At 39.9% G+C, this 26,188-nt stretch overlaps 1 protein-coding gene across 1 annotated transcript in view; it reads left to right on the top strand.

The window, feature by feature from the left end:
- Nucleotides 1–26,188, top strand: part of PRIM2 (DNA primase subunit 2) — a 349,057-nt gene that overhangs the window by 204,297 nt on the left and 118,572 nt on the right. The window contains exons 8-9 of the mRNA XM_056137376.1: nt 4,486–4,558; nt 8,967–9,152. Of these exons, the coding sequence (XP_055993351.1) occupies nt 4,486–4,558; nt 8,967–9,152 (259 nt within the window). The remainder of the gene's footprint in view (nt 1–4,485; nt 4,559–8,966; nt 9,153–26,188) is intronic.

A 26,188-nucleotide genomic window follows, 5' to 3' on the forward strand; every position in this document is an offset into this window, starting at 1 on the left:
TCAACACAAACTTGGCCAAGAGCATTGATTCATTCGAATGCCTAACAACCCAAATCGGACGTTTACATTTGAATAGATGTGGCTCACTGCCTGCAGTTCCTATCTTCGTTGTCTACGCACCAACATCTCATTATGATGAAAGAGAAATCGAGAAGTTCTACATGGAGCTAGAGAAGTTCTATAAAGAAGACCACACCTTCTACAAGATCATTGTGGGTGATTTTAATGCCAAGATAGGACCGAGAAGATCAGCTGAAGAACTTCACATCAGGACCCATGGCCTAGAATGGAATGAACAGGGTGAGAGACTGTCAGAGTTCATCATGTCAACCAAGACCATCCATGGTAACTCACAGTTCCAGAAGGCAGAATCTAAACGATGGACATGGGAGTCTCCCGGTGGACGATTCCACAACGAAATAGACCACATCATATTCAATCGACGGTTTTGCCTGACTGATGTCGCTGTTGTCCCAAAATTTCGAACGGGATCGGACCACCGTCTCCTTCGTGCAAAATTCTACTTCACAGAGCGGGGAGAAAGGGCTGCAAAGTTCAAAAAGAGAACTCCCAGAATGACCACCAACTGGGAACTCTTTGGTACTGTTGCGGCAACATGGGAAGATGCCATTGTTGACAACATTGACGAGGAATACGATCGACTGGTTCAGCACCTCCATGAATGTGCGAGGAACGCCAAGAGAGAGATAGCCACAAAAAGTCGCCTATCTTCGAAAACTCTTGAGCTAATTCGCCAGCGTGGTTTGGCGCATGCCTCAGGCAACCGCAAGCTAACGTCCGAGCTCGCAAAGCAGTGCAGAGATGCGATCAAGGAAGACCTCAAAGAGAGAAGAGCAGAAGTACTGGTAGATGCGGCAGAAGCCGGGAAAAGTATTCGTAAGGCCCACCTGTCCTTCGCCAACTATAAGACCAAGATGACTGCCCTCCGACGCCCTGATGGATCCATCATATCCTCCAGAACGGTAATGGAGAAGATTATCCATGACTTCTACTCAAATCTCTTTGACAGCCATGTCCACTTGCCAGCATACCAAATTCCACAGGATGGGTATGTTGTTCCCAATGTTCTCCCCTCCGAAATCCGACACGCCATTTCGTTGGTAAAGAAACAAACAGCACCCGGCCCAGACAAGGTCAGACCTGAACACCTGAAGAACCTGCCGTCAGTACTCATCAATACACTGGCTCGGCTCTTCACTCGCTACCTGTCTGAATGCAAGGTTCCGTCCCAATGGAAAACCAGCAGGACCGTACTACTGTTCAAGAAGGGAGACATCCATGACATTGGCAACTATCGCCCGATCTGCCTATTGTCTGTCATCTACAAGTTGTTCACTCGAGTCATCCTGAATAGGATTGGCAGAACATTAGATGAAGGACAACCATGCGAGCAAGCAGGGTTCCGCAAAGGATTCAGCACCATCGACCATATCCACACAATAACAAAGCTCATTGAGGTTTCTCGGGAGTTCAAGATGCCGCTCTGCTTAATGTTCATTGATTTAAAGAAGGCCTTTGATTCTGTTGAGACGGAAGCGGTCATTGAAGCCCTAGCCAATCAGGGCATTCAAGGCCAATACATCAGGATCCTCCGTGAGCTTTATTGCGGATTCACTACCAGGATCTCACCATTCTACAAAGAAGTGATCGTTGATGTCAAGAGAGGGGTGCGGCAGGGTGATACCATTTCACCGAAACTCTTCAGTGCCACCCTCGAGAACATCATGCGACGACTGGAATGGGAAGGAATGGGAGTGAAGATAGATGGTCAGCAACCACACCACCTCCGCTTTGCTGATGACATTGTTTTAATAACACCAAACATCAGCCAAGCGGCACAAATGCTGGCCGACTTTGACCGTGAGTGTGGAAAGGTAGGACTACAGCTGAATCTTACAAAGACAATGTTTATGAGAAACAGCCTTGTTCCTGACGCTCCATTCGCTCTCAATGGAATGACCATCTCCGAATGCAACAGCTATGTCTACCTAGGTCGAGAGGTCAACATGAGAAATGACCTGGCACCCGAGCTGCGCAGGAGGAAGAGAGCGGCTTGGAACGCCTTCAAGAACGTTGAAGAAATAGCTAAGAGGACGAAGAACCTTCGGCTCCGGACACATCTCTTTGATTCCACTGTTCTTCCTGCATTAACATATGCCTCAGAGACCTGGGCCCTACGCAAACAAGATGAGAACGCCATCCAGGTCTCCCAAAGAAGAATAGAAAGAGCTATGCTTGGAATATCACGTTTCACTCAAATGAGAGAACGAATCCGGAGTTCTGACATCCGTCGACGATCAAGTATCAGGGACGCTCTCATTTGCCAAGGTGTCGAAAATCAGTTGGGCTGGTCACGTAATGAGATTTAAAGACGACTGTTGGACTAGAGCTGTTACTGATTGGATTCCACGGGATGTCAGGAGACCGCGTGGCCGCCCACCTACCAGATGGTCAGACTTCTTCGTCAAGATCATGAACGATCGGTTTGAGGCCCTTCATGTTCCCGGAGCGAACAGATGCCATTGGGCTACACTAGCACGCGACAGGGACAAATGGAGACGTTACTGGCGCCCGCTCGAGCAAATCGACGACTAACGGGAAGTTAAGTGATTAAGTGATTAAGTGATGGGTTCCATACCTGTCCTCATTAGACTGGAGCCATAGCACATCGGTAGGGCGTTTGCCTTGCACGCAGCCAACATGGCCAACCCGAGTTCGATTCCTCCACCCCTCTCGGAGAGCCTGGCAAGCTACCGAGAGAGAGTATCTTGCCCGCACTGCAGAGCCTGGCAAGCTACCCATGAGGTATTCGATATGCCAAACACAATGACAACAAAGTCTCCAATGGAGACATTACTGGGCCCGCTTGAGCAAATCGATGATCAATGGGAGGACAGTGACAGTGACCATGTTCCTATTAATCTATCCCAGTGTAAGATGTCCCTTCAACATATCTGTGACAATGTTGTGGAGTTACAAGCATGTTTTACTGCTGCTAAGATGAAAGTTTGTCCTTTTTGCATCTCTTCTATTTACTCAGTATAAGGCATCATATCGTCTGAGAAAACCCTCCATATGGCAAAGGGAAGTAGCTGACTGACTCTACGCACTTGTCTGGCAATGCTGAGGCCATGGGTTTGATCCTGGTGCCACTCTCATACACAGCAGCAACTCTGCTGTCTCACATGTGCAAATAACCACACACTGGCTAATCCCTGCTTAGCATAGCCGGGAAAGGTGTGTACAGCACAAGGATACACGACCCCTGGGTATCACAGTGGCACCAGAGGAAAGGGGAAGAGGTGGGAATATGGATATACACACACATATATACACAGACCCACGTATGTACATAGACACATATAGTCACACATAACTATGGTAGAGTATTTGACTTCGTTTACTAACTATAATCAGGTTTGATTGTTTATAGAAAACTTTTGTATTTGTTAATCTGTCTGATTTGGCCAATCCTATTTGCTTTTTTATAACCAGTTTGTAGACCAAGCAGCTGAAATTTATGGGAGTAGATCCGTATCTGCTGTGTGGTCATGGTGATGGTATAGGAGTATGCTACCATACTCTGTTTCTCTTCTTACACACTGGTCAAGACTGAATTGCTCTGTGTGCTAGAATACACTTTACTGATTATGGTCAGCACTTTGAATATTTCCCGAGGATGCAAAAAAGCACAATAGAAATGACATCCGTACCTATATGTTCATTTCAGTACTGTTCACAATAGCCAAAATCTGTAAACAACCCAAGTGCCCTAGAACAGATGACTGGTTAAAGAAACTTTGGTACATCTACACAATGGAATACTATGCAGCTGTCAGGAGAGATGAAGTCATGAAGTTTGCTTATAAATGGATCGTCATGGAGAATATCATGCTAAGTGAAATGAGTCAGAAAGAGAGGGACAGACATAGAATGACTGTACTCATTAGTGGAGTATAAAATAACATAATATGAGACTGACACCAAGAACAGTAGAGACAAGGGCCAGGAATATTTCTGCATAGTTGGAATCCTGCCTCTTGGGCTGGGGGAGAAGGCAGCTAGAATGGAGAAGGGATCACTAAGTCAATGATGGCTGGAGGAATCATTTGTGATGGGAGTTGTGAGCTGAAAGTAGATGAAAGATTAAACGTGATGGCCTCTCAGTGTCTGTTTTGCAAACCATAATGCCCAAAAGTAGATAGAGAGAGTTTGGGGGAAATTGTCTGCCATAGAGGCAGGGAGAGGGTTGGGATGGAGGCGGAGGATACTGGGGACACTGGTGGTGGAGAATGTGGCCTGGTGGAGGGATGGGTGTTTGATCATCGTATGACTGAAACTCAAACATAAAAGCTTTGTAACTATATCTCATGATGATTCAGTAGAAAAAAAAAGAAATTGGGGCAACCTAAAAAAATGTTTTCCAAATCATATTTAAATATTATTCTGTTTCTCTCTTTGTAGTCATTCCTATACTGGTCAAGATTACAGTATACAGAGAAATGTTGGGAAGATTTCTTTAGATCAGATTGACTCGGTGAGTATGACATTTGAAAAGAATAAAACAGACCTTTATCAGTGAAGAAACCGATTTTTTTTTTCAGCAAGATACTTTTAGGTGGGTGGCGAGATGGGAGACAATGTTACAGAAAATATACTGCACATTATATAGGATTTTTATTTTGTTTTATTTTTGGGCCAGGCCCAGCTCTGCTCTCCAGGATCACTCCTGGTAGACTCAGGGGTTCTGGGGCTCAAACCCGGGTCCTGCACGTGCAAGGCAAATGCCCTCCATCGTTTACTATCTCTCTGACTCTGTTATATATTATTTGAATAAAGAGGTGGTTTGGGCCAGAACCAGTGCTGCTTGAGGAAGTTCCCTGCAATCATGGGGGAACTGTGTGGCAGGCCAGCTCTGTGAAGGCAAGCAGCTTAACCCCTGTATTGTCTCCCCTGCACAGCCCTACGCTGGATTTTCTTTCATTCATAGGGAAAATCCATCAGAAAGTTTTAATCTGGTAAAATAGAATTTATTAGTTTCTTTAAAGGGAAATTATTTAAAAATTGTTGGTCAACAGCCCTGTAGACCTTGAAGGCGATAGCTTTCTCTCTGTGTTTATAGGACTCATCACACTAGCACCAGAGTTTCAGTGCAGTCCTGTCACCAGAAGGGCCCTTTACTCATTCCTCTGCTCTGTTCTGTCCTTCCCTTTGGCAATCAGATGTGTTTTCACCAAGTAGAGAAGCTGTTCTCTCTCTTTCTTTCTCTCTGTTTCTCTCTTTCATTGAGACATATACATACACGTGCTTGACACCCCCACCCCAACACACACACACACACACACACACACACACACACACACACACACACACACACCAGTGAATCAATCTGGTAATTGTCTTTTACTTTATTACTTATTTTATGTAGCATAATCCACAGTTACCCCAAGATTCATCCATTTTATTCCAAGGGCACAATTTTACTTAAAAAAAACTTTAATAACATCTCTTACTGCCTCAAAAAAATTAAACATTTTAATTAGCAATATTGGGATTTGCAATATTGTTGCTCAAACTTTTCATGGATATGTCATTCCGACACCACCAGAGAGCCTGCTTCCCCCTACAAGTGTCCCTGACTCCCCCACCGCATGTAAGCTCAGTGTGTGCCCTTGTATGCTCAGTTTTATAGATGACATCTTCAGTTCTGATGGCATTGACTCTCCCTCCCTCCCTCCCTCCCTCCCTCCCTCCCTCCCTCCCTTCCTTCCTTCCTTCCTTCCTTCCCATATAAATGAATAGAGTTAAACTTCTGGAATGCCATAAAATAGGAAATTAATTAATTGCTAGTTAAAAATAATTTTGAAGAACTATCATTTGTTCAGGTATATAAATTAAAAAATATTATGAATAATTCTGTGTTGATAACATTTTAAGATGTACTTGAAGCAGATAAATCCAACAAATGTAAAATGACTGCAAAGAGAGTTAAGAAAAACGTAAGGGGAGACTCTGAATAGACCTACAGAAGTATAAAGATGTGTTTTATGCTAAGAAAGGGAATATTGACTTTTAATTCATAATTTAATTTCTGTTTTATCCAAAGAGCAAAGCACCCTGTCTTTGTTTAGACAATTACCTATTTCCAATAGTAAATGTACACTAGGATTTTAATGCTTGGAAACAAATATTAAATACAGTGAGGAGGAAGAGCCCATCAGTTTTTTTGAACGTGCAAGGAATAAGTCATGTTCCTGTTTACCATAGTATCAGTACTTGCAATTACCATGCCTAGAATTGACACTCGGGTGCCTTGCCGTGGTGCGGTCTATCGCCTACCTCGACTTGAAATTTGTTTTTGAGGATATTTTGTGTTTGTCAAGCAGTTATTTCATTTGACACTTCTTCCCTGTCATGTGATTTGTTTTTCACTTTGTATTATGTGAAAGGTTAATTCTATTCCTGGTTCTGTCAAGATGTTTTCCATTTACAAGCAAATGTGAACTCGGTTGACTACTATGTGGAAGGACAAAGAAGTATTGTTAATTTGTTTATTGAGCCTTCCATTAATTTGCCACACAGTGTTCTGTGGATACAGAAGTGAATAGAACAGAAAATGTTCCTGGCTTCACAGCCCTTGCAGGAGGTATCAGCACATTAGAATGTTCCTTAGTATTCTCTGTTTCTTCTCCAAACGCTCACTTTAGAATTTCTCCTAAGTGAAATCTGCAAACTCTTGGACCAACCACTAGAAGTAGAGGCTTCAAGTGGATGCAGCCTTTCTTCCACATGCTCTGTGGGTGTGGGATATGTTTGCTTTGGTCCACGTTTTCACTTCCAAACCATTTCTCTGCCATTAATGCCTCTTAATCTCATGCCTCTGCAGTGTCTTTGCTTTTATTATCTTTACCATTACAGTCTTGGGTCTTAAATGAATTTCAGCTGTTAAATCTGTGGGTCCTTAAGCCTGCCTCTTGTAGGAAAAAGAGCTGTGTTTTGGGCGCAGCGATGGTTTGGTTGGTTTAACTTGCCGGAACTCCTACATGGAGATCGCTTGGGTCACGTGTTTTCATGCTAAGATGTATGCATTAGAGTCACGGAAATAGCCTACAGGTAAGGCAGAAATAATTCCACAACCATTTGTCCTTAGGTCTTACAGAACTTCATAGTTGGAGAACCGAAGGTGATGTAGTCCAAAACAAACACTTGGCAAGGAAAGTGGCTTCAGTCTCACTGTTTATGGTTATGCTTTGTGCTTAATGAAACGTGTTTGATGAAGAAAAAAAAAATAGATGTCTTAGCTGTGAGTCCATCTTCTCAGAAAGACTTTGCTAATGTCATGTTAAAGTACTTCCTTCTTTTCTGTTGACACTTGTACGATTTCTATTTTTATTTTTCTCTTAGTGCTTTTGGATTTTGACTGTTCTTTTAAATTTTATGTCTCCATTTATTGGCTGTCTCCTCGTGCTAGAGTGTGTGTTCTTTGAGGATAGGTGTTTTTCCTCTCTCTGTTGATTCCACAGGGCAGTGTACAGAGTAGTGTTCAGCAGACATTTGCTGGTTAAATAATAAAAAGTAATACAGTGGAACTAGGTGTTGACACATGTCTGGCTTTGACTTGATAGCACAAGGACAGGGAAGAGTGCCCTAAATAAAGTTAATAGCTTAAGAAAAGTAAGAAGGTATAAAACACGAGAGCCTGACCCATGGAATGACCCAGTTGACTGGAGCAAGCAGTTCATATTGGTATAGTGTCTGTTTTTTGTGGGGTTTTGTTTGTTTGTTTTTCTTTTCTTTAACCCTTCTTTTAGTTCTTCCCTGGCATTTGATCTATGCCTTTTTTGAAAAGTCATTGGATGACTCAGCGTTTCTCAACTACTGGGGGCACAAGTGAAAAATCTTGTAAAAGAGAATTACTTCATGAGGGGCCCAACTGGTCAGATGGAGGAGCATGATAAAGAAACATGATTGAGATGAGTTGTGGTCATCAGAAGGTTGTGAAGTACTAGTATCACTTACATTGGTTTGATTTATATAGTTTTGGTTAACAGTGGCTACTTTATTTTCCCCTCCTTTTTACCAAATTAAAGGGGGGATTTGTGTTTCATTAATCTACTTGCTTCCCCAAATAGCCAATAAATATTTGTTCTGTTCCATATAATTGAAAAATAGCTAACTACAGATGTTGAAGGAACTTTGCAAGTTTCTACTAAGGTTATTGACTATTATTGATGTTTTTGTTTGAGGGGAGAAGTAAAAGTGATCATAAAAGCGTGAATGAAATGGATGAAGAAGGAGACATTTAGAAGTCACTGTGAAAGGATGAAACAGAACTAGATGGTCACTAACAGGAACAGCAAGGTCAAGCAAAGCAAGACCTACTTCCAGGCAGTTTGAACTTGCTGTAGATCGGGTTGGGATGTATGTGTGTGAGCATTTCGGACGTCCTTAGAGGAGGCTAATGAAGAAGAGAAAGTGCAATCGAAATTATAAGTGAAAAAATTGAATTAAAATTGGGCAGTGAGGGGCTGGAGCGATAGTACAGCAGGTAGGGCGTTTGCCTTGCACGCGGCTGACCCAGGTTCAATTCCCAGCATTCCATATGGTCCCCTGAGCACTGCCGGGAGTAATTCCTGAGTGCAGAGCTAGGAGTGACCCCTAAGCATTGCTAGGTGTGACCCAAAAAGAAAAAAAAAGAAAAAAAATTGGGCAGTGATATATATATATATTTATTTATACACACATACATGCATACATATATACATACATACCTTTTTTTTTTTAACTAAAGACCTGAAAAAGAGTTCATTTGTAGTCACGGTAAGATATTTTCTTGTGGTTGTTATTTTCGTTACGGTAAGTCTGAATTTCCACATCTCCTGAATTTGCAGCAGATACCAGTGGGGCATATCTTCCAAACTAATAAAAACTCTCTTTTCCCATAGCTTTCCACCAAGTCTTTCCCACCTTGCATGCGCCAGTTACATAAAGCTTTGCGGGACAACCACCACCTTCGTCACGGCGGCCGAATGCAGTACGGCCTCTTCCTGAAGGGCATCGGCTTAACATTGGAACAAGCACTGCAGTTCTGGAAGCAGGAATTTACCAGAGGAAAGATGGATGCGGACAAGGTAATTTTGAAAAGCCAGAACAGTGGTTGAAATCTTTCTTTGAACTGAGAACTAACATGTCTTGTTTTTCTTTCTTTCTTTTTTTTGGAATCACTTGATCGCTTGATCCCCCGTTCTTCATCGATTTACTCGAGCGGGTGCCAGTAATGTCTCCGTTCATCCCTGTTGCGTGCTAGCATAGCCCAATGGCATCTGTTCGTTCTAGGAACATGCAGAGTCTCAAACCGATCATTCAGGGTCTTGACGAAGACCATATTCTTTTTTAATATGCCCCAGAAATGTAGCTGAAAATTCTAAGCAGAGCTGCTTAGTATGCAAGTTTGTTTAGGTTAAAAGCAACATGTATTAGTCTACTACATGCTCAGCAGTAAATTGGGAGGATTGCAACAGCAATTTAAGTATGAGGAGTGAAGAATCAATGTGAAGGGTTTACTAAAGAGTTTTCTTTTGTGTAGATAATATGCCAGTAATCAGAAACCTGAAATGATCTCGAATCATATTTTTGTAGGAATTTATATGTGATCCATGCTTGCCTACTCAGACATGTACCTCTGATGTCATTTTTAGGTTAGAAACTTAAACGATCTGTTATGTTTTCTGTTCTTACACAGATTCCTTCGTGAAGCATTTTTTAGATCAGTGTTTGTCCCTGTCAGCTTGACCTACTTTCAAATCTGTTCATAGTATTTAGATTCCTTATTTCTCGTTAATGATACAAACTCACAACTTTTTATTTTGAACATATAAAATTTTCTTGTTCCTTGTATGCCAAGGCATTTTGCTATGATGTAAATTTTTATTGTATATTTTATGGTTCGCTTCTTCCTAGGGAAGATAGATTATAAAACAAAGACTACCAATTAAGTTTTATAATGATGTTTCATTATATCTTATATTAGTTTGTTTAGGGTTGCCTTGACAAAATGCCAAAGACCAGTATCTCAAACAACAGAAATTTATTTTCTCTTATTTCTGGAGGACGGAAGCCCAAGATCATCAGGATGTTAGCAGATAAGGCTGTTTTTTCATTTCTCTCCTTGGCTTCCAGATCCACCTTTGCCCGGTGTCCTTGTCTTTTCCTCTGTGTTTTCACTTTCCTTTTTTCTTAGAAAAATAATCGTCATGATGGATTATTGTCTCAGTCCCTCCTTTGTTCAACTCTAATCGCCTCTTTAAATTCTACGTTTCCAAATACTTTGGGAATCAGGCCATCATTCTATGAATTTTAGGAAGGAAATTTAGAATCTTTTAAATTGCTTAAAGATATTGCAAGTTGTGCTGACTTGTTTCAAACGCTAGCATCCTTAAATCTTAAATTTGTTACTTATTTTGGTTTCTGTGCCCCACCTGGGCCTGCACTCAGAATTATTCCTGGCAGGACTTAGAGGACCATATGGGATACTGGGGATTGAACCCTGTATCATGCAAGGCAAAAGCCTTACCTTCGGTACAATCATCCAACCCCTTTAATTTGTTACACAGTAGGGTTTTCTTTAAACGAAATTTTAGAGTGTTTTAGATTCAATTTTTAAAAATTTTATAGGTAACATTTTAATACAGGAAATTAAAATTCAACAAAATATCAATTTTTTTGTCCAGAAATCATTGTTGTCAGCATTTTGATTTTTCTCCCTGAATTAGAAAGTTAATATTAATAATTAACATTACATTAAAATCACTTTCCCATGTCGTTAAATAACTTTTGAAAATGTCAGTTAGGGTAGTTGTTTGACAACACATCTTTTGAAACTGGCAGTTTGACTGTGTTGGACTCATAAATATTACTGCATCCAGTATCCTGAGCACATAAATCTTGCCTATAAATACTGATCACATCTTTTGTGTATATTTACCAGGGAATAAAACTTGCTGAGCAACTATAGATTGTTTTAAACTTTTGATGCATGCTATGAAATGTTGGGAATGGTTTTTAATTAGACTCCTCTAAAGCCAAGTGACATCATTAATATATTGTTCCTTTCAAATGCTTAAATACTTACTAGAAGCCTTTTAGTTGATAAAATCGGCACATCATTTTACTTTCAGATATAAACCATGCCGATTTCTTAGTTGTAAAATTGCAAGATGATCACATTCAGTCCATTTAATCTCTATCACCACAGTTTATTTTCCTTTCTTTGTAACTTTCAAATGTATATTGTGGTATTTTAACTGTTGTCACCATGCAGTTCATTCTATCCTCATTTTTGTTAAAATTTTAGTATATTAAGTGTGCCTACTTAATTTATTACAGTTTATTAGAGTTTTCCAGAGAAAGAGAACCAATAGAATGTGTATGTGTATAAAAAGAGATTTGTTACACGGAGTGCTGTGATTTATGGGGTCTGACAGGTCCCAAGATCTACATGCAGTCAGCATACTAGAGATTCAACAGTACTGAAAATACAGTTCCAAGTCTGAGTACTGGCAGACAGAAGGCCAGAAGGAGCCAGTATTTCAGTGTGAGTCAGGAAAGAACACATATCCCAGCTCAAGGCAGCCAGGCAGGAGGAAATTTCCTGCTATCATGGGCGGTTCAGCTTTTTTATTCAGTTTAAACCTTCAGTATTTCCTGCCAACATGGAGAAGGAAACCTGCTAGAAACACCCTTACTGATACACCCAGAATGATTTTTTTTTGCCAAACGTCTGGGCATCCAGTCAGGTTGACACATCAAATTAATCATCACAGGAATATGCAAACACTGGTCCAGGCAGTGGGATTGATGTTGAAATATTATATGCCTAAAACTCAACTATCAATAGATTTGTAAATCACAGTTCTTTAAATAAAAAAATAATAAAAAAAGATAATCAGAGCAAATCTCTCTCTGTGGTTCATATATATATATATATATATATATATATATACACACACACACACATACATATATAAAAGTATATATGTCAGTATATAGTTGTTTGACAACACATCTTTTGAAACTGGCAGTTTGGTTGGGTTTGACTCATATATATATGTGTGTATGTGTTTGTGTGTGTGTGTGTCTATACATACATACATACATGCATATATATTAACCACAGAGAAAGGTTGTGGTTTTGAGTAGTCAAGCAATTGTATAAGCTTGGTTAGTGTCATAAACTGAGCGAGGACAGAGGGACCCGAGACAAGGGAGAACTTGTTTCAAGTGCATGTTGTTAAGTTCATTGAACTGCCTTCTGCAAATGCGTTTGGGATGGCCTGTGTAGCAGTGGCATCCCTGTTATTTTCTATGGGTCTGCACATTTTTTCTTATCGGACTTTTTATTTTGCAGTGTAGAAGTAATTGTATTCAGAAATTATTGTAAATGAAAATCAATAAATAATTTTTTACCTTTCGAGATAACATACAGCAGTTCTGTATTTTCATTAGTTCATTATTGACTATAGCAAATATATTCCTTTGGCCGAAAGATTCCAAGTAGACTGAGGATTTACTATGGTTACCATGTTCTGCAGTACTTGCAGTCTCTTTGTACATAAACACCCACATTTTTCTCAATTATCTTCTCACATTTTGCTGGCCATGAAACACAATACAGAATCGTAGTTTATTAGAAAGACTGCTTTAAGTTTAATAGTTCAATATACTTGCTAGTGATATATACAGTTAATAATTATCAGAGATGCATAAAATTGTTGACTTAAAATTCTGTTGATAGAAAATGACCAAGGCATGTGCCACAGGACTTGGCTGTTAAACTTAGGAATGTTTGGGAACCTTTTTTCTGTTGAATAACTCATTTACCGACAAGTAGGGAAAATGTGGTATGGTACAGCCAGTTTCAGCTGGCCTTTCCTTTGCTATTGTTTTCTAGATTAGTACATTCCTAACCTCTTCCTCTGATTCTCAAGTTCTCATTGTAACTTAAGAAGATACTTTGCTTTCCGCCTCTGAGTAAAAATTATGGGTACTTAGTTACTACCTTTGCAGTAATAGAGAAGAGATTAGTACTTCTAACACTTCTGAACTATTAATTCTTGCCACTGCTACTTTCATGAGTTCATTACACCGCCTACTGGGGAATATATTTTTTTTTCCTGAAACTGTTTCCTAAAACTTAAGCGCTCTTTTTGAATTAAATGCCTCATCTGTCTCTTTCTAACATTTCTTTCTCCTATCTTGCTTGTATTTGTAGCAGGAATTTTTTCTAGCGTTTTAAAAATCTGTTTCTATCTTTTAATTTTGTGCTACCTTATTCATTTGGGGGACCGCATCTGGTGATGCTCAGGAATTACTCCTGGCTCTATGCTCAGGAGACCAGATGGGGTGTCTGATCAAACCTGGGAGGACCATGTATGTGGAAGGCAAATGTTCTACTGTACAATCTCTGCTGTTCTGTGCCTCTGGCCCTGAAGATATCTCTAACGTTATACTTGATGTTGGAGAGACATTTGTTCTCTGTTGTAAAATAATCTAAAACGGTGTTAGTTTTTATAATTGTCATTCACTTAAGGGCTGGAGCAATAGCACAGCGGGTAGGGCATTTGCCTTGCACGCGGGTTCAATTCCTCGGTCCCTCTTGGAGAGCCCGGCAAGCTACGGAGAGTGTCCCGCCTGCGCGGCAGAGCCTGGCAAGCTCCCTATGGTGTATTTGATATGCCCAAAACAGTAACAACAAGCCTCACAATGGAGACGTTACTGGTGCCTACTCGAGCAAATCCATGAACAGTGGGAGGACAGTGCTACAGTGCTACATTCACTGATAGGTATTAAGATTGCACGTCCCTGGAAACTTATTTAGGTTAAACAAGTTTTGTACTACAGTCTGTAAATTCTTGTTTGCTCTTAAATCTGTTTTTGAAAAGTAACAATGTTGTCATAGAAGCAAAGTGAGATTCTGAAGCTCACTTTTTTTTTATTAGAAATTGACTGTACAAAGTCCCTCTGCGAATGTAAAAAGTAGTCTGTCTATAAGATGCTTATTTTTGTATTTGTTTCCATATTTAATTAACAAAATAGGAGATGACTAGACTCTTAGGAAGTAGTCTTGCAAGCGAGACAATTGCCAGCCAGGACCAAGTCGATTGATATTTGTGTTTTTCTTTCTCATTTTACAAAATTTTGAGTAGAAAACTTTAGAATAAATATGGAATGGCAGAAAAAAATTGTACCACAGTTAGGGCATTTGCCTTGCACGCAGCAAATCTGGGTTCAGTCCTTGGCACCCTGGATCTTCCCCCAAGCCCACCAGGAATGATTCCTGAGTGCAGAGCCAGGAGTAAGCCGTGAACACTGCCAAGTGTGACCCGTCTCTTGCACCCACCTGAACCCCTCAGAAGGGTGAAACAAAAAGTATGAACAAAATTCCCATTGACATTTCCACTTGATTCATATTGATTGGTCTAAGTATGTTCATCTGGACCAATTGATAAATTAAGAAATCTTGCTTTAGATTTCAATATATGTCTGGCAATAAGGTAAGGTGAGTGATTGGAATTGACTAGAAATCAATTACAAAAGATAAGTTTACAAAAATAAAATATTCTTGAGGTGAATTTGAAATAAGGAAGTTATTAGACTGGATCATGTAGAGAGTGATCCTTGAAAAATCAGGTTTGGTCTATGATTGAAGGAAATGAATGATGGATTAACACAAGGGTGAGGTCTGGTACAATTAATGATTAAAAAAAAGGTGGGGGCTTTGCTCCCATTTAGTTACTTGTGGTTTGTTTTCATTCCTTTATAATTCTTTCATTTTTACTATTTCATTCAGCCTTCCTATTTTCGTCACTGATTTTCTGGGATATTGTAATTCATTTTAAATGCTCTGTTTTCAGACCTTCCTTTGGATTTTGGTAACTTGTCTGTACTTAATATATTTGTATGCTCTTTTTGTTTGGATGGTGACGATATTTGAAGATTTCAGTATTAAAACCTTAGCCGTTTTCAAGAGGCTGCTCTGTTGTTAAGAGTGCTCTTGTGGTAAACTGATTGCTTTAGGTATTTCTTATTCCCCAAGTATTAGTATTACAATGTTGGGATTTTGTCCTTTCACTTAATTGCACTAAATGAATATTCATGACATATTAAGCATTTTAAAATAAAGTTTTGGAGGGTGGAGAGGTAGTACACTTGCCTTTCATGTGGCTGATACCCTGTATGGTTCCTCCAAGCCCAGCTGGGGTGGTCCCTGTTGCAGATCCAGGAGTAAGGGGCTGTGACCCCCCAACAAAACAAACAGCTAAAAATAAAATAAAGTCTTTGCAATTTCCCTTGTCAGAGGAGGTTGTGAATATTAGGTTGTCAAATAGGATATTCATGGATGATTTTACAAGGGATAGTCAAAGGTTTGAATGTTTTATTCCTAAAATAATTTTTTAGATTCCAAAATAAGCGCACTTACACTTTATAAGAATTTGATACATTGAATCAACTATAGTAAGATTTTATAGAAGTTTTTTCTTAGTTGTAATTATAATTTCGGGGCTGTTCAACTGAAGGATAAAAAGATACTCTGCGTATAAGATAAAATGAATCAAACCTCTATTTAAAGCATGGCTTAAAAACATGTCCCTGAAATAGTCTTTCACCTGAACTTGGATGTTATATTACTTCAGCTGCTTGCTTTTGTTTGGAGTAAAATTGGACTGGATTATTCTAATAATTCAAAACAATGTGTCCTCTTAATCAGATTGCATATGGTGTTATTGTTTTGAATTGCTTTGCCTTTGCTCTGTTGGATATTAAATATAACACAGATCATGTGCATTTCATGTAACTCAAATATCTGTCCCTGATGATAGCGTACTTAAGGTCCACTACATGTTATAATTGAGTCAAGGAACATTTAACAATGTTTAAAAAGCTTATCTTTTGCCCCAGAATCCGTTGGTATCATCTGTTAGAATAGACTGATGCTTTATTAAAAATGTACTACCAAGGTATTAATTATTTGCCCAGTAGTGTGTGAGTCTTTGAAGCATATTTGTTGCTCTTTTGAGGGGGGAGTAGGGCTGATGTTTCTCTCAGCATCCGTTTCAGCATAACTGGAGGAGTTATTAGAAATGCATGCTTTCTAAACTCAGAGTCTTGGCACTGGGCCCATAGCTTGTGGTTTATTTAACAGAACTTCCCAGTACAATTGATACACAGGAAATCTCTAGGCACTTCTGCTACATTTATTTTCATTTTAGAAGTTAAGTAACATTGTGTAGCAGAGATCAGACAGGTGTACATTGTATTCACCACACTAAAAGTCTCCTTTCCGTCTTTCACTTTTTCCTAGTTTACCCAGAGTTTATCACCTTACCTTTTAGACTGGCATTTTTTTTCCTTAAAGTTTAAAAATGTGTGTTTAAATCAGCGTAGTGCCTTTTCTTTCTATTCATATTGCTGAATTTGGGAAGATTTGATCTTTTCTCTAGTGCGTGGTATTGCATTCAGGGCATGTTCCCTGTTTTTAGCAGGTGTTTGTTAATGATGCTTAATAAGTTGTTTCTATGCCTTCCTATTGTGAAGAACGCTTGGTTGAATATGGGGTGTGCATATGTTTCTTTTAGTTATTATTTTAGATTTACTTGATTAAATACCAAAAGTGGGATGACTGGATTGTATGAAACTTCTCTTTGTAATTTTTTGCACATTATCCTTTTCTTGGGCTGGAGTGATAGCACAGTGGTAGGGCGTTTGCCTTGCAGGCAGCCAACATGGCCGACCCGAGTTCGATTCCTCGGCCCCTCTCGGAGAGCCCGGCAAGCTACCGAGAGTATTCGATATGCCAAACACAGTAACAACAAAGTCTCCAATGGAGACGTTACTGGGCCCGCTCGAGCAAATCAATGAACAACGGGAGGGCCTTTACCTTTTTTCCTTTTCTTACTTTAAGCCACCTCAGTTTACATTCCAGCTACCAGGGCTGCATTCTTTTTGTCCACATTATCTTCAACTCTTGCTTCTGTATTTGGATAGTAGTTATTCTCAAAGATAGGAGATAATGTTTCATTGTTTTGATTGTATTTCCCTATTGATAAATGATGAACTTTTTTTTTTTTGAGCCTGGCAGGCTACCAAGAGTATCCCACCTGCACGACAGAGCCTGGCAAGCTACCCGTGGCATACTTGATATTTCAAAAACAGTAACAATGATGGTTCTCGTTCCCCTGACCCCGAAAGAAGCCCACAATTTGCCATCAGGCTATACTAGTATGTGACAGGGACGAATGGAGATGTTATTGGCACCCGCTTGAGCAAATCGATGAACAATGGGGTGATAGTGATAATGACTTTTTTTTTGAAGGGGGTGCTCCCAAGCTATGCCAAAGTAAACTTAGTGTTACTTAACCTAGCTCCGAGGGCCTAATGGTTGAGTGCTTGGGCTCCATGATTCTAATCTGAAAGACCAGTCGTGCTGAGCACCATCAGGGCCATGTCCAGCTGTGGTGTGGAGCCACCACCTCTCTACCTGGTGGTATTTAGAGGATCATGTGAGATCAGGGATTGAATTTGGGGATTAGTGCATACCTTGCACTACATTAATGAAATGGATACAGCAGAATTTCTCATCTGATGTATTGCTAATGAACATGTGTTTATGGGGGAGAGGTTGTCTCTGTGTTCAGGGCGTTGCTCTCAGTGGTTCTTAGGGGACCTTGCAGTTTTGGGTATCAAACCTGGGGCCTCCTACCTGAAAAATACATGCTCAACTCACTGAGTTCTCTCTCCAGATCCTTAATGACTTTTTAATATATGCATATGGAGTGATAGCACAGCGGTAGGGTGTTTGCCTTGTGCGCAGCCCGCCCGGCTGAGCCGGATTCGATTCCTTCGCCCCTCTCGGAGAGGCTGGCAAGCTACCGAGAGTATCTCGCCCGCAAGGCAAAATCTGGCAAGCTACCCATGACGTATTTAATACGCCAAAGACAGTAACAACAAGTCTCAAAAATGGAGACTTTACCGGGCCTGCTCGAGCAAATCATTGAACAATGGGAGGACAGTGCGACAGTGCGACACTTGGTGGTGCTCAGGGCCAAAGGGTAATGCTTAGGGGAGAGTACCCAGGTCATGCAAGGCTAGTGACCTATCTGCGGTACTATCTCTCTGGTACCTCTGTAAGTAACTTATTGTGTCTAGCCTGGATGCATTATAAGTGTTGTTTTACATGTGCTCATGACATGAAAAAGATTGCAAAGAACTAAGAATTAATATAAAGTTTTTACTTGCGGTCAGACTGATCCTAGATCTGATTCCACTGTTATACAAGCTGTTTGTCCTTGGGAAAAATCCCTTGACTTGTGTCTTGACCTGCATTGTGCAATAATTATTGTACATATGTAAATTATCTGCTTCTATTCTTACATCTGTTTGTACTTCATTGATTGTGGTGAGGATTCATAAAGGCTAGTCCAGTTTCTGCCATATGTAGGTGCTAGCTGTTTTAGTCTCGGAGTTCACAGGAAGGAGAGGTGAGGTCAGCTTGACATAGAGCAGTTAGTACAGAAATTTGTGCTAGCTTATTAAGAAGGTTTATTTAAACCATATTTCTGCTTTTGTGTATATTTTTTAGGCCATACCCTGGGGTGTTAGGGCTGGAGCGATAGCACAGCGGTAGGGCATTTGCCTTGCACGCAGCCAACATGGCCGACCCGAGTTCAATTCCTCCGCCCCTCTCGGAGAGCCCGGCAAGCTACCGAGAGTATCTCGCCCGCACGGCAGAGCCTGGCAAGCTACCTGTGATGTATTCGATATGTCAAACACAGTAACAACAAAAGTCTCCAATGGAGACGTTACTGGGCCCGCTCGAGCAAATCGATGATCAACGGGAGGGCCTTTACTTTACTTTACCCTGGGGTGTTACTAGTGTCCGCTCAAGCAGATCAATGAACAATGGGAGGACGGTGCTACAGTGCTACACTGTGGTGTTCAGGGTCCCCGGTGGTCCTTGTTAGACCACATGTGGTACCCTTCAAACCAGGGTCAGTGAGATGCAAGGCAAGTGCCGTAACCCGTATATTCTATCTGCAGCCCCTTAAGTAAGTCTTAATGGAAAGGAAGGGTAAGGGGAGAGAAGGAATTAGGGGTTGAATTCCCCCAGAAATACTTTGTTTTAGGAAGTGTTCAAGGTGGGCATCCTTAATAGAATGGACATCATGCTCTGCTTTTTGGGCAGGTTTGGGCAACATAAGCGAAGGGGGCAGAAATTCTAGAATGGATTTAGTTACTTTATTGTTGATCCCCCAATTAACAAGTGTGTTTTTATTTTCATTTAATTTCTGTGTTGAAATTCTGTGTAAGATTTTTTTCTTCAAAGGAGATTTTGATAATTAAACATATTTGAAAATTATAATTTCAATGCATTTGTAGCATAGAATTTTGGAAAGTAATAGAGGAGAAGGAGAAGGAAAAAATGGAGACATTAGTGCCAGAAAAATAGTAGCTTAAAGTGAACGGTGTCTTTGACTACTGTGACATTGATTCCTAAACCGGGGGAGGATTCATTCTTCAATTATTCTGGAAATGGCATGCAAATTGAAATGAGTGAGATAAAAGTTTGGTCTTGTAGTGACTGTTACAAGAACAGAATAGAAGGGGTGGATTCAAGAAATGTTGGGGAGTAGTTTATCTGAAATCATGTAGAAAGAATGAAATTTAACTCAGATCGTCAACCTAAGTATACAGAAAGGTTAGAACTGGCATTAATTTAGAAACAGTTGGAGACCTGCATTCGGAGTGAAGGAGAAATGAATTGTGGATTTGGTTCTGGTAAATTTGAATTGTTGTGAAAATAGGAATTTTTGTTGGTCGAGCAGTTGACGTTGTTCCTTCTGTTGTTCTTTAATTACTGTCTACTCACGTTTTGAAAGGCATTGTTGTGTGTATAGAAGAAACACGGAGTTGTAGATTTCAGACATTCAAATAAAAGTGAAAGGCCTATCTTTTGAAGAAAATGAGTTAGCGAGCAAAGAGACTGAAGGGAATTTACAGAGCAGAGAGGTAAGCTCTATGGAATATCCTCTCTTTGTAATGGAAATGGTGGAACCTAAAGTAAGAGCAGAATTATAAAACTTGGAGAAGAAGAGAGAAGAGCCTGGTGTCCTCGGCACAAAAAGAGAATTTTCAAAGTTGGCATTTTTGGTACTTTCAGAACTGGAAAAAGGCATAGATATCGTTTCTATGAAATCCCTTGTAAGAAAAATATAGAACAAGAGACAGTTCTTCAAGTTACTACATGTGAATGTGGTTGCACTGACAAAGGAGAGTTTGTTCAGAAATTTAAGACGTCAGAAAGAAAAGAAATAGAATACAGTGGAAAGAGTCTGGGGTCAAAACTTTTCATTCCATGTGAAGTTCAGTGGACATGGAGAATTGCCCATGAGTGACTAAGGAAATTAGGCCTAATAAGATGGAAAGATTATTTGTGAGTTTATGTTTCTAGTGTGATTATCATATGGTGTGACTGTCTGCTCCGTGATGCTCCCTAGAGTAGGGACTGTTTCTGTGTACCATCACATACAACTTCTGTAATTTGACACGCGGGCTTTGGAATGGCTAAGATGTAGATAAAATTCATTGCGCGAGAGAATGACTTGCGTACAGGATTCTGTGTGGACCCTCTATTTGGCTGAGACTTGAAGGCTCTGTGAGAGAATTAAGTTGGTTAACAAGGAAGAAGAGCTGGGCAAGCTTCAGGCACCCTGCTGATCTTCTGGGAAGTTACCGGAAGGATCTTGTACATTAAGGGCTTCTGGAAAGTTGAAGAGAGTGTGGAATAACACCTTCTAAGACTGTGCTAGGGAGTTCATCTGCGATTAAAACAAGAAAACTTCAGAATCACAAATCACTACAGTTTGATAGGTGCTAGTGCTTAGCATATGTCAGACACTATAATTAATATTTTGCATACGTCATTTTATGAAGTTTTGGAACAATCCTTGGAGGTAGGTATTCTGTTGAGAATATTTGAAATAATCCTGGGAGGTAGGCATTATTTGTCGAGAATTTTTGAAACAATCCAAGGAGGTAGGTATTATTTATGTCTAGGTTACTAATGAGAGCACTGTACTAAAGTGTAAATTTGTAATTGGTTAAGTCAGCACTTTTATATTGCTTTCTCTAGCAGAGTCTTGTGACATTAGAGCAGAGAAGTAAAAAGAACACAAGGTAAAATTTATTCGGTTTAGGAACTGGAAAAGGAGGCATGCTATTATTAAATCCTTCCTGTGTTCCTTATTTCATTTAATCTCACAACAATACCGCAAGGTAAATATTATCTTCTTTTGGAGAGTTTAATGAATTTTCCCCAGGCAGCAAAGATAGAGTTCTGGCTTATTTTATTCTAAACCTTGTGCTTTTTCTCGGTATTCTCAGGAAAAAAAATAGACATGTTTTTCAGGTTGACATTGGTCTGATCAGCTGTGTAAACTTAAGAAAACACAATAATAGAAAACACAATTAATGATAGAAACTTTTACTCACCAGTGCTTTACTTGTGTTATTTAAATAGGACTAATAATATAACCTGCTAAAATGTTACCTCCAGAATAAATGTATGTGAAACTGCCTATTATCTATAAAGTGTCAAGCCATTCTTAGTTAATAATAATTTCAAAACATTGATAAGTGGATTATTTTATAAGCATATTTTCTCATTGATTTCTCTTATATATATATCATATATCTGCCACAAAAGTTAGTTTACTTGTTAATTGGTTTTCTTTCAAAGAGAACTTTGTTTTGCTTGAATATTGGTAAGAGAAGGAGATAATTTGATGGGAAAAAATTAGTTTCAAAAGTAATTCAGTCTTTGTCACTGTTTCTCTTGGGTATCATTTTTAAAAGTACCATTAGCAGTTACTTAATCATCTAAAATAAGTTTTATTATAATAATGCTTCTGCTCTCTTTTTAAATATTTTAATGTATAATAAAAGACACATACACAGTGAATGTAACTCATATATCCAGGCCTTCCATTGTTTAGAACACAGTTCTAGATCACACACTGTGTGATTTAATACATAAATGCTGACTTGACCAGGTTGGACTTGCTCTCGTGAGTTGTCAAGAGACCAGCTTGTCAAGTTTTCAATTATCTATTATCTTAAGCCGATCATTAAAATAAGCCAGGTATTATTATCTCTTCTTTCTGATACCACTATGGTAAAAATTAACTTTAGTAAACTGAAATACTTTTGATGTTTTTAACTCTTGTTTTGGGCTGGAACGATAGCACAGCGGGTAGGGCACTTGCCTTGCACATGGCCGATCCGGGTTCGATTCCTTCATCCCTCTTGGAGAGCCCAGCAAGTTACGGAGAGTATCTCACCCGCACAGCAGAGCCTGGCAAGCTCCCTGTGGCATATTCGATATGCCAAAAACAGTAACAAGTCTCACAATGGAGATGTTACTTGTGCCCGCTTGAGCAAATCATTGAACAACGGGAGGATGGTGCTACAGTGCTACTATTTTAATTCATAAAGTATGAAAATAAGATAAAAAGTCAGAGGCTTCAATTTAATAATTTATTCACAACTTGTCTTTTTAGTGACACCTTATTATGTTGCATTAAATGATATTTTTAATCTCATGGTTTAAAGGGTAAGTTAAATTTTTGTTGGTATTTTAAGAGAAAATGAGAATTATAATAGTACCAGTTTAATATGACACAGTTTGTCTTAAATTGTCATACCTGGAGATAAATTTTCTGTAGATGAATTAAGTAAGTAAAGTAAGTAAAGGCCCTCCCGTTGATCATCGATTTGCTCGAGCGGGCCCAGTAACGTCTCCATTGGAGACTTTGTTGTTACTGTGTCTGGCATATCGAATACTCTCGGTAGCTTGCCGGGCTCTCGAGAGGGGCGGAGGAATCGAACTCGGGTCGGCCATGTTGGCCGCTTGTAAGGCAAACGCCCTACCCGCTGTGCTATCGCTCCAGCCCGTAGATGAATTAGGTTTGCATAAGTTCTCAGATGTGTCAGACTTCTGGTACTAAAGTGTTTTTCTTTGAAAGATTTATTAAAGTTGGAACTCCTTAGGGCTTGGAGGATAAAGTACATTTTTTTTGGTTTTGTTTCGTAACTCATTGTGTCTTTATCAGCCAGTGTGTTTCTATAAATCTTTTAATTTTTTATTTGTTGATTACTTGACACTGTCTTTCTAGTTAACATTCTTCCCTGTAAGGTATGACCCATTTTTTTTTTTTATTGAATCACTGTGTCACTGGGAGATACAGTTGCAAAGCTTTCATGATTTTCAGTCATACAATGTTCCACCACCCATCCCTCTGCCAGGATGCATTTACCACCACCAGTATCACGTGTATCCTCCCTCCTGCCACCCCTGCCCCCACAGCCTGCCTCAATGGCAGGCACCTCTCTCTCTCTCTCTCTCTCTCTCTCTCTCTCACACACACACACACACACACACACACACACACACACTATCTGGTCATTTGCTCACTTTCAGCACACATCTCCAAATCCAGAGCGATCCCTTCCAACCATCATTGTCATAGCGGTCTCTTCTCTGGCCCAACCATCCTCTCCCCCAGCCCTTGAAGCACATTTCCAACTGTAGACCATTTGTCGGACCCTTGTTTCTACTGTCCTCGTGTGTTAGTTAGTCTCTTACTATGTTTTGTTTCCTTTTTTTTTTTTGATATCCCACAAATGAGTGCAGTCATTCTGAATTTGTACGTCTCGTTGTGAACTTATTCCATTTAGCGTGATACTCTCCATTTCTATCCATTTAATCTCATGACTTCATTTTTAGTATGATCAGTTTCATTTATCGCTTTTGAAATCGTTTTATTTGCTATGAATTACAGAGTTTTTCACGATTGGGTTTCGGGCACACAGTGTTTCAACACAGATTCCTTCGCTAATGTCCCTCCCTCCAGGAATGCTCCCCCTCTGCATGCCTCTAGTTCCCTTCCACCCACCTACCTCTCTGAGAGGCTCTTTTTTTTTTTTTTAAAAGAAAAAAAAGATATTTGACACTGTCTGGAAACAATCCAAAAGTCCAAGAACAGATGACTGGATAAAGAAACTATGATTAAGATATACAGCGTGGTATTAATCAATTTTATTTTAAAAGAACAACAACAGCCAACCAGTTAGCTACTTTGTGCCTGTCAATATGCATTTCTCTTAATAGAGTTTTGTTTCTGTGGTTGTTGGGGCTCAGAGAATGACTGTTGTTGAAGGTGCAAATATTGTTGCTTTGTACTCAGTCAGAAAAGTTGAAATCTTAACTGGATAAGGGGTAGAAAGTTATTAACTCAAGGAAAGGTATCCGATGGTTAGTGTATTGATTGGAGTGGCAAGAAGGTTAGTTTCTAAGTGAAGCTTTTAAGTGAGAGTATGTTCAGAGAAGAACAAGGCAAAGATATCCTGGTTAAAGGTTTTGAATGGTGAAAATAGGAATGATGTGTCCTAAAAAATAGATTTTCTGTTGTTGTTGCTGTTTTTGTTGTTGTTCTCCTCTGCCACTGCCTCCTCCCCTCCTTTCCCCTCCCCCTCTCCTCCTCTTCTTCTTCTTCTTCTTCTTCTTCTTCTTCTTCTTCTTCTTCTTCTTCTTCTTCTTCTTCTTCTTCTTCTTCTTCTTCTCCTCCTTCTCCTCCTTCTCCTTCTCCTTCTCCTCCGTCTTCCCTTTCCTCTTTTTTTCCACCTCCTCTTCTTCCTCCTTCCCTTCCTTCTTAGTTTTTCCTCTTTTTTCCTACTTCCTTTTCCTCCTCTCTCTTCCTTCTTCCTCAACTTTCCCTCCTTCCCCTCCCAATTCCTCCCTTTTTATTTATTTTTAAAGAAATAGAAGTTTATTGATATGTAGAAGACAAAGAAACGTCCCAGTTAGGGAGGAACTCAGTATAGGACAAATTCGAGGTTATTAATTTCTAATTGAGAATTTTCCCAAGGAGCTAAGTGTATATTTCATCATTCATCAGATACTGATTATTTACTATATCCCAGAAGTTCTGCTAGGTCCTAATTCTGATAAGGGAGAAAGAGATGAGTGAATTATCTACTAGTTGGTGACGTAGAATAAGGAGAACACTTTGTGGTTTTGAATAAGGAAGTCTTAAACAAAAATGACAGTTTTAACCCACAAATTGAGCTTTTGCAAGAGAGCTCTAGGTTTGACATTGTTGTTTTTAATAGTGAATGAGTAAACGGCAGTGTCACCATTTTACAGTGAAGTTAACTTAAGGCAAGGAAAGCTGTCTGAATGTGTTGAGAAAGAACAGCTACAAATGTTACCTTTGGAAAATATGATTTGGATCTCTGAAAGTTGAACTGTGCTACAACTAGATCCATGAAAAACGGCAGAGCTTCCGGAAAGGTTAGCAAGAATCAGTGGTACGCTCTGAGGGACTGAGTCCAGCTTCAGGTTATAAGACTATGGCAGCTCTCAAAGAGCCAGGTAAGAAAACCATGCTTGGGTGAACTAGTGTTTGCTTAGGTGAACAAGGAGCTCACTGCATTTCAGGTCTCTGCACTGAGGGGAGTTTCCTTCACTTTGGAGGGCTTAGGTTTTGATGAGCTCTACCAGGCTTTGTGATTCTGTGATAAACTTGGTGCTGACTTCTCTCCCTCTGGTCTTTGATCTATTTAACCTAGTAAGATGAAGAACAGAAAACCTGTGTTGATCACTGCTAGACCTGAGTAGCATGTGATTTAATTAAAGTCCTGAAATTTGAGTGAGGGAAAGGGGATTTTCTTACTCATAACATCGGAGGAGTTTCAGGCTGTATTTTCTTTAATTCCTGCAGAGAAGATATCTTAGAGGATATTTTTGGTGTCTACAATATGATCTAGAAGTCTTAGGCTAATTAAGTTGAATTCTTTCAGCTATGATGTCCTCTGGAGCGATAGCACAGCGGGTAGGGCGTTCGCCTTACAAGCGGCCAACATGGCCGACCCGAGTTCGATTCCTCCGCCCCTCTCGGAGAGCCCGGCAAGCTACCGAGAGTATTCGATATGCCAGACACAGTAACAACAAAGTCTCCAATGGAGACGTTACTGGGCCCGCTAGAGCAAATCGACGATCAACGGGAGGGCCTTTACCTTTACCTTTTACCTTTTATGATGTCCTCTGATTTTT

Source organism: Sorex fumeus, unplaced genomic scaffold, assembly GCF_029834395.1.
Source record: "Sorex fumeus unplaced genomic scaffold, SorFum_2.1 ptg000124l, whole genome shotgun sequence".
NCBI lineage: Eukaryota > Metazoa > Chordata > Mammalia > Eulipotyphla > Soricidae > Sorex > Sorex fumeus.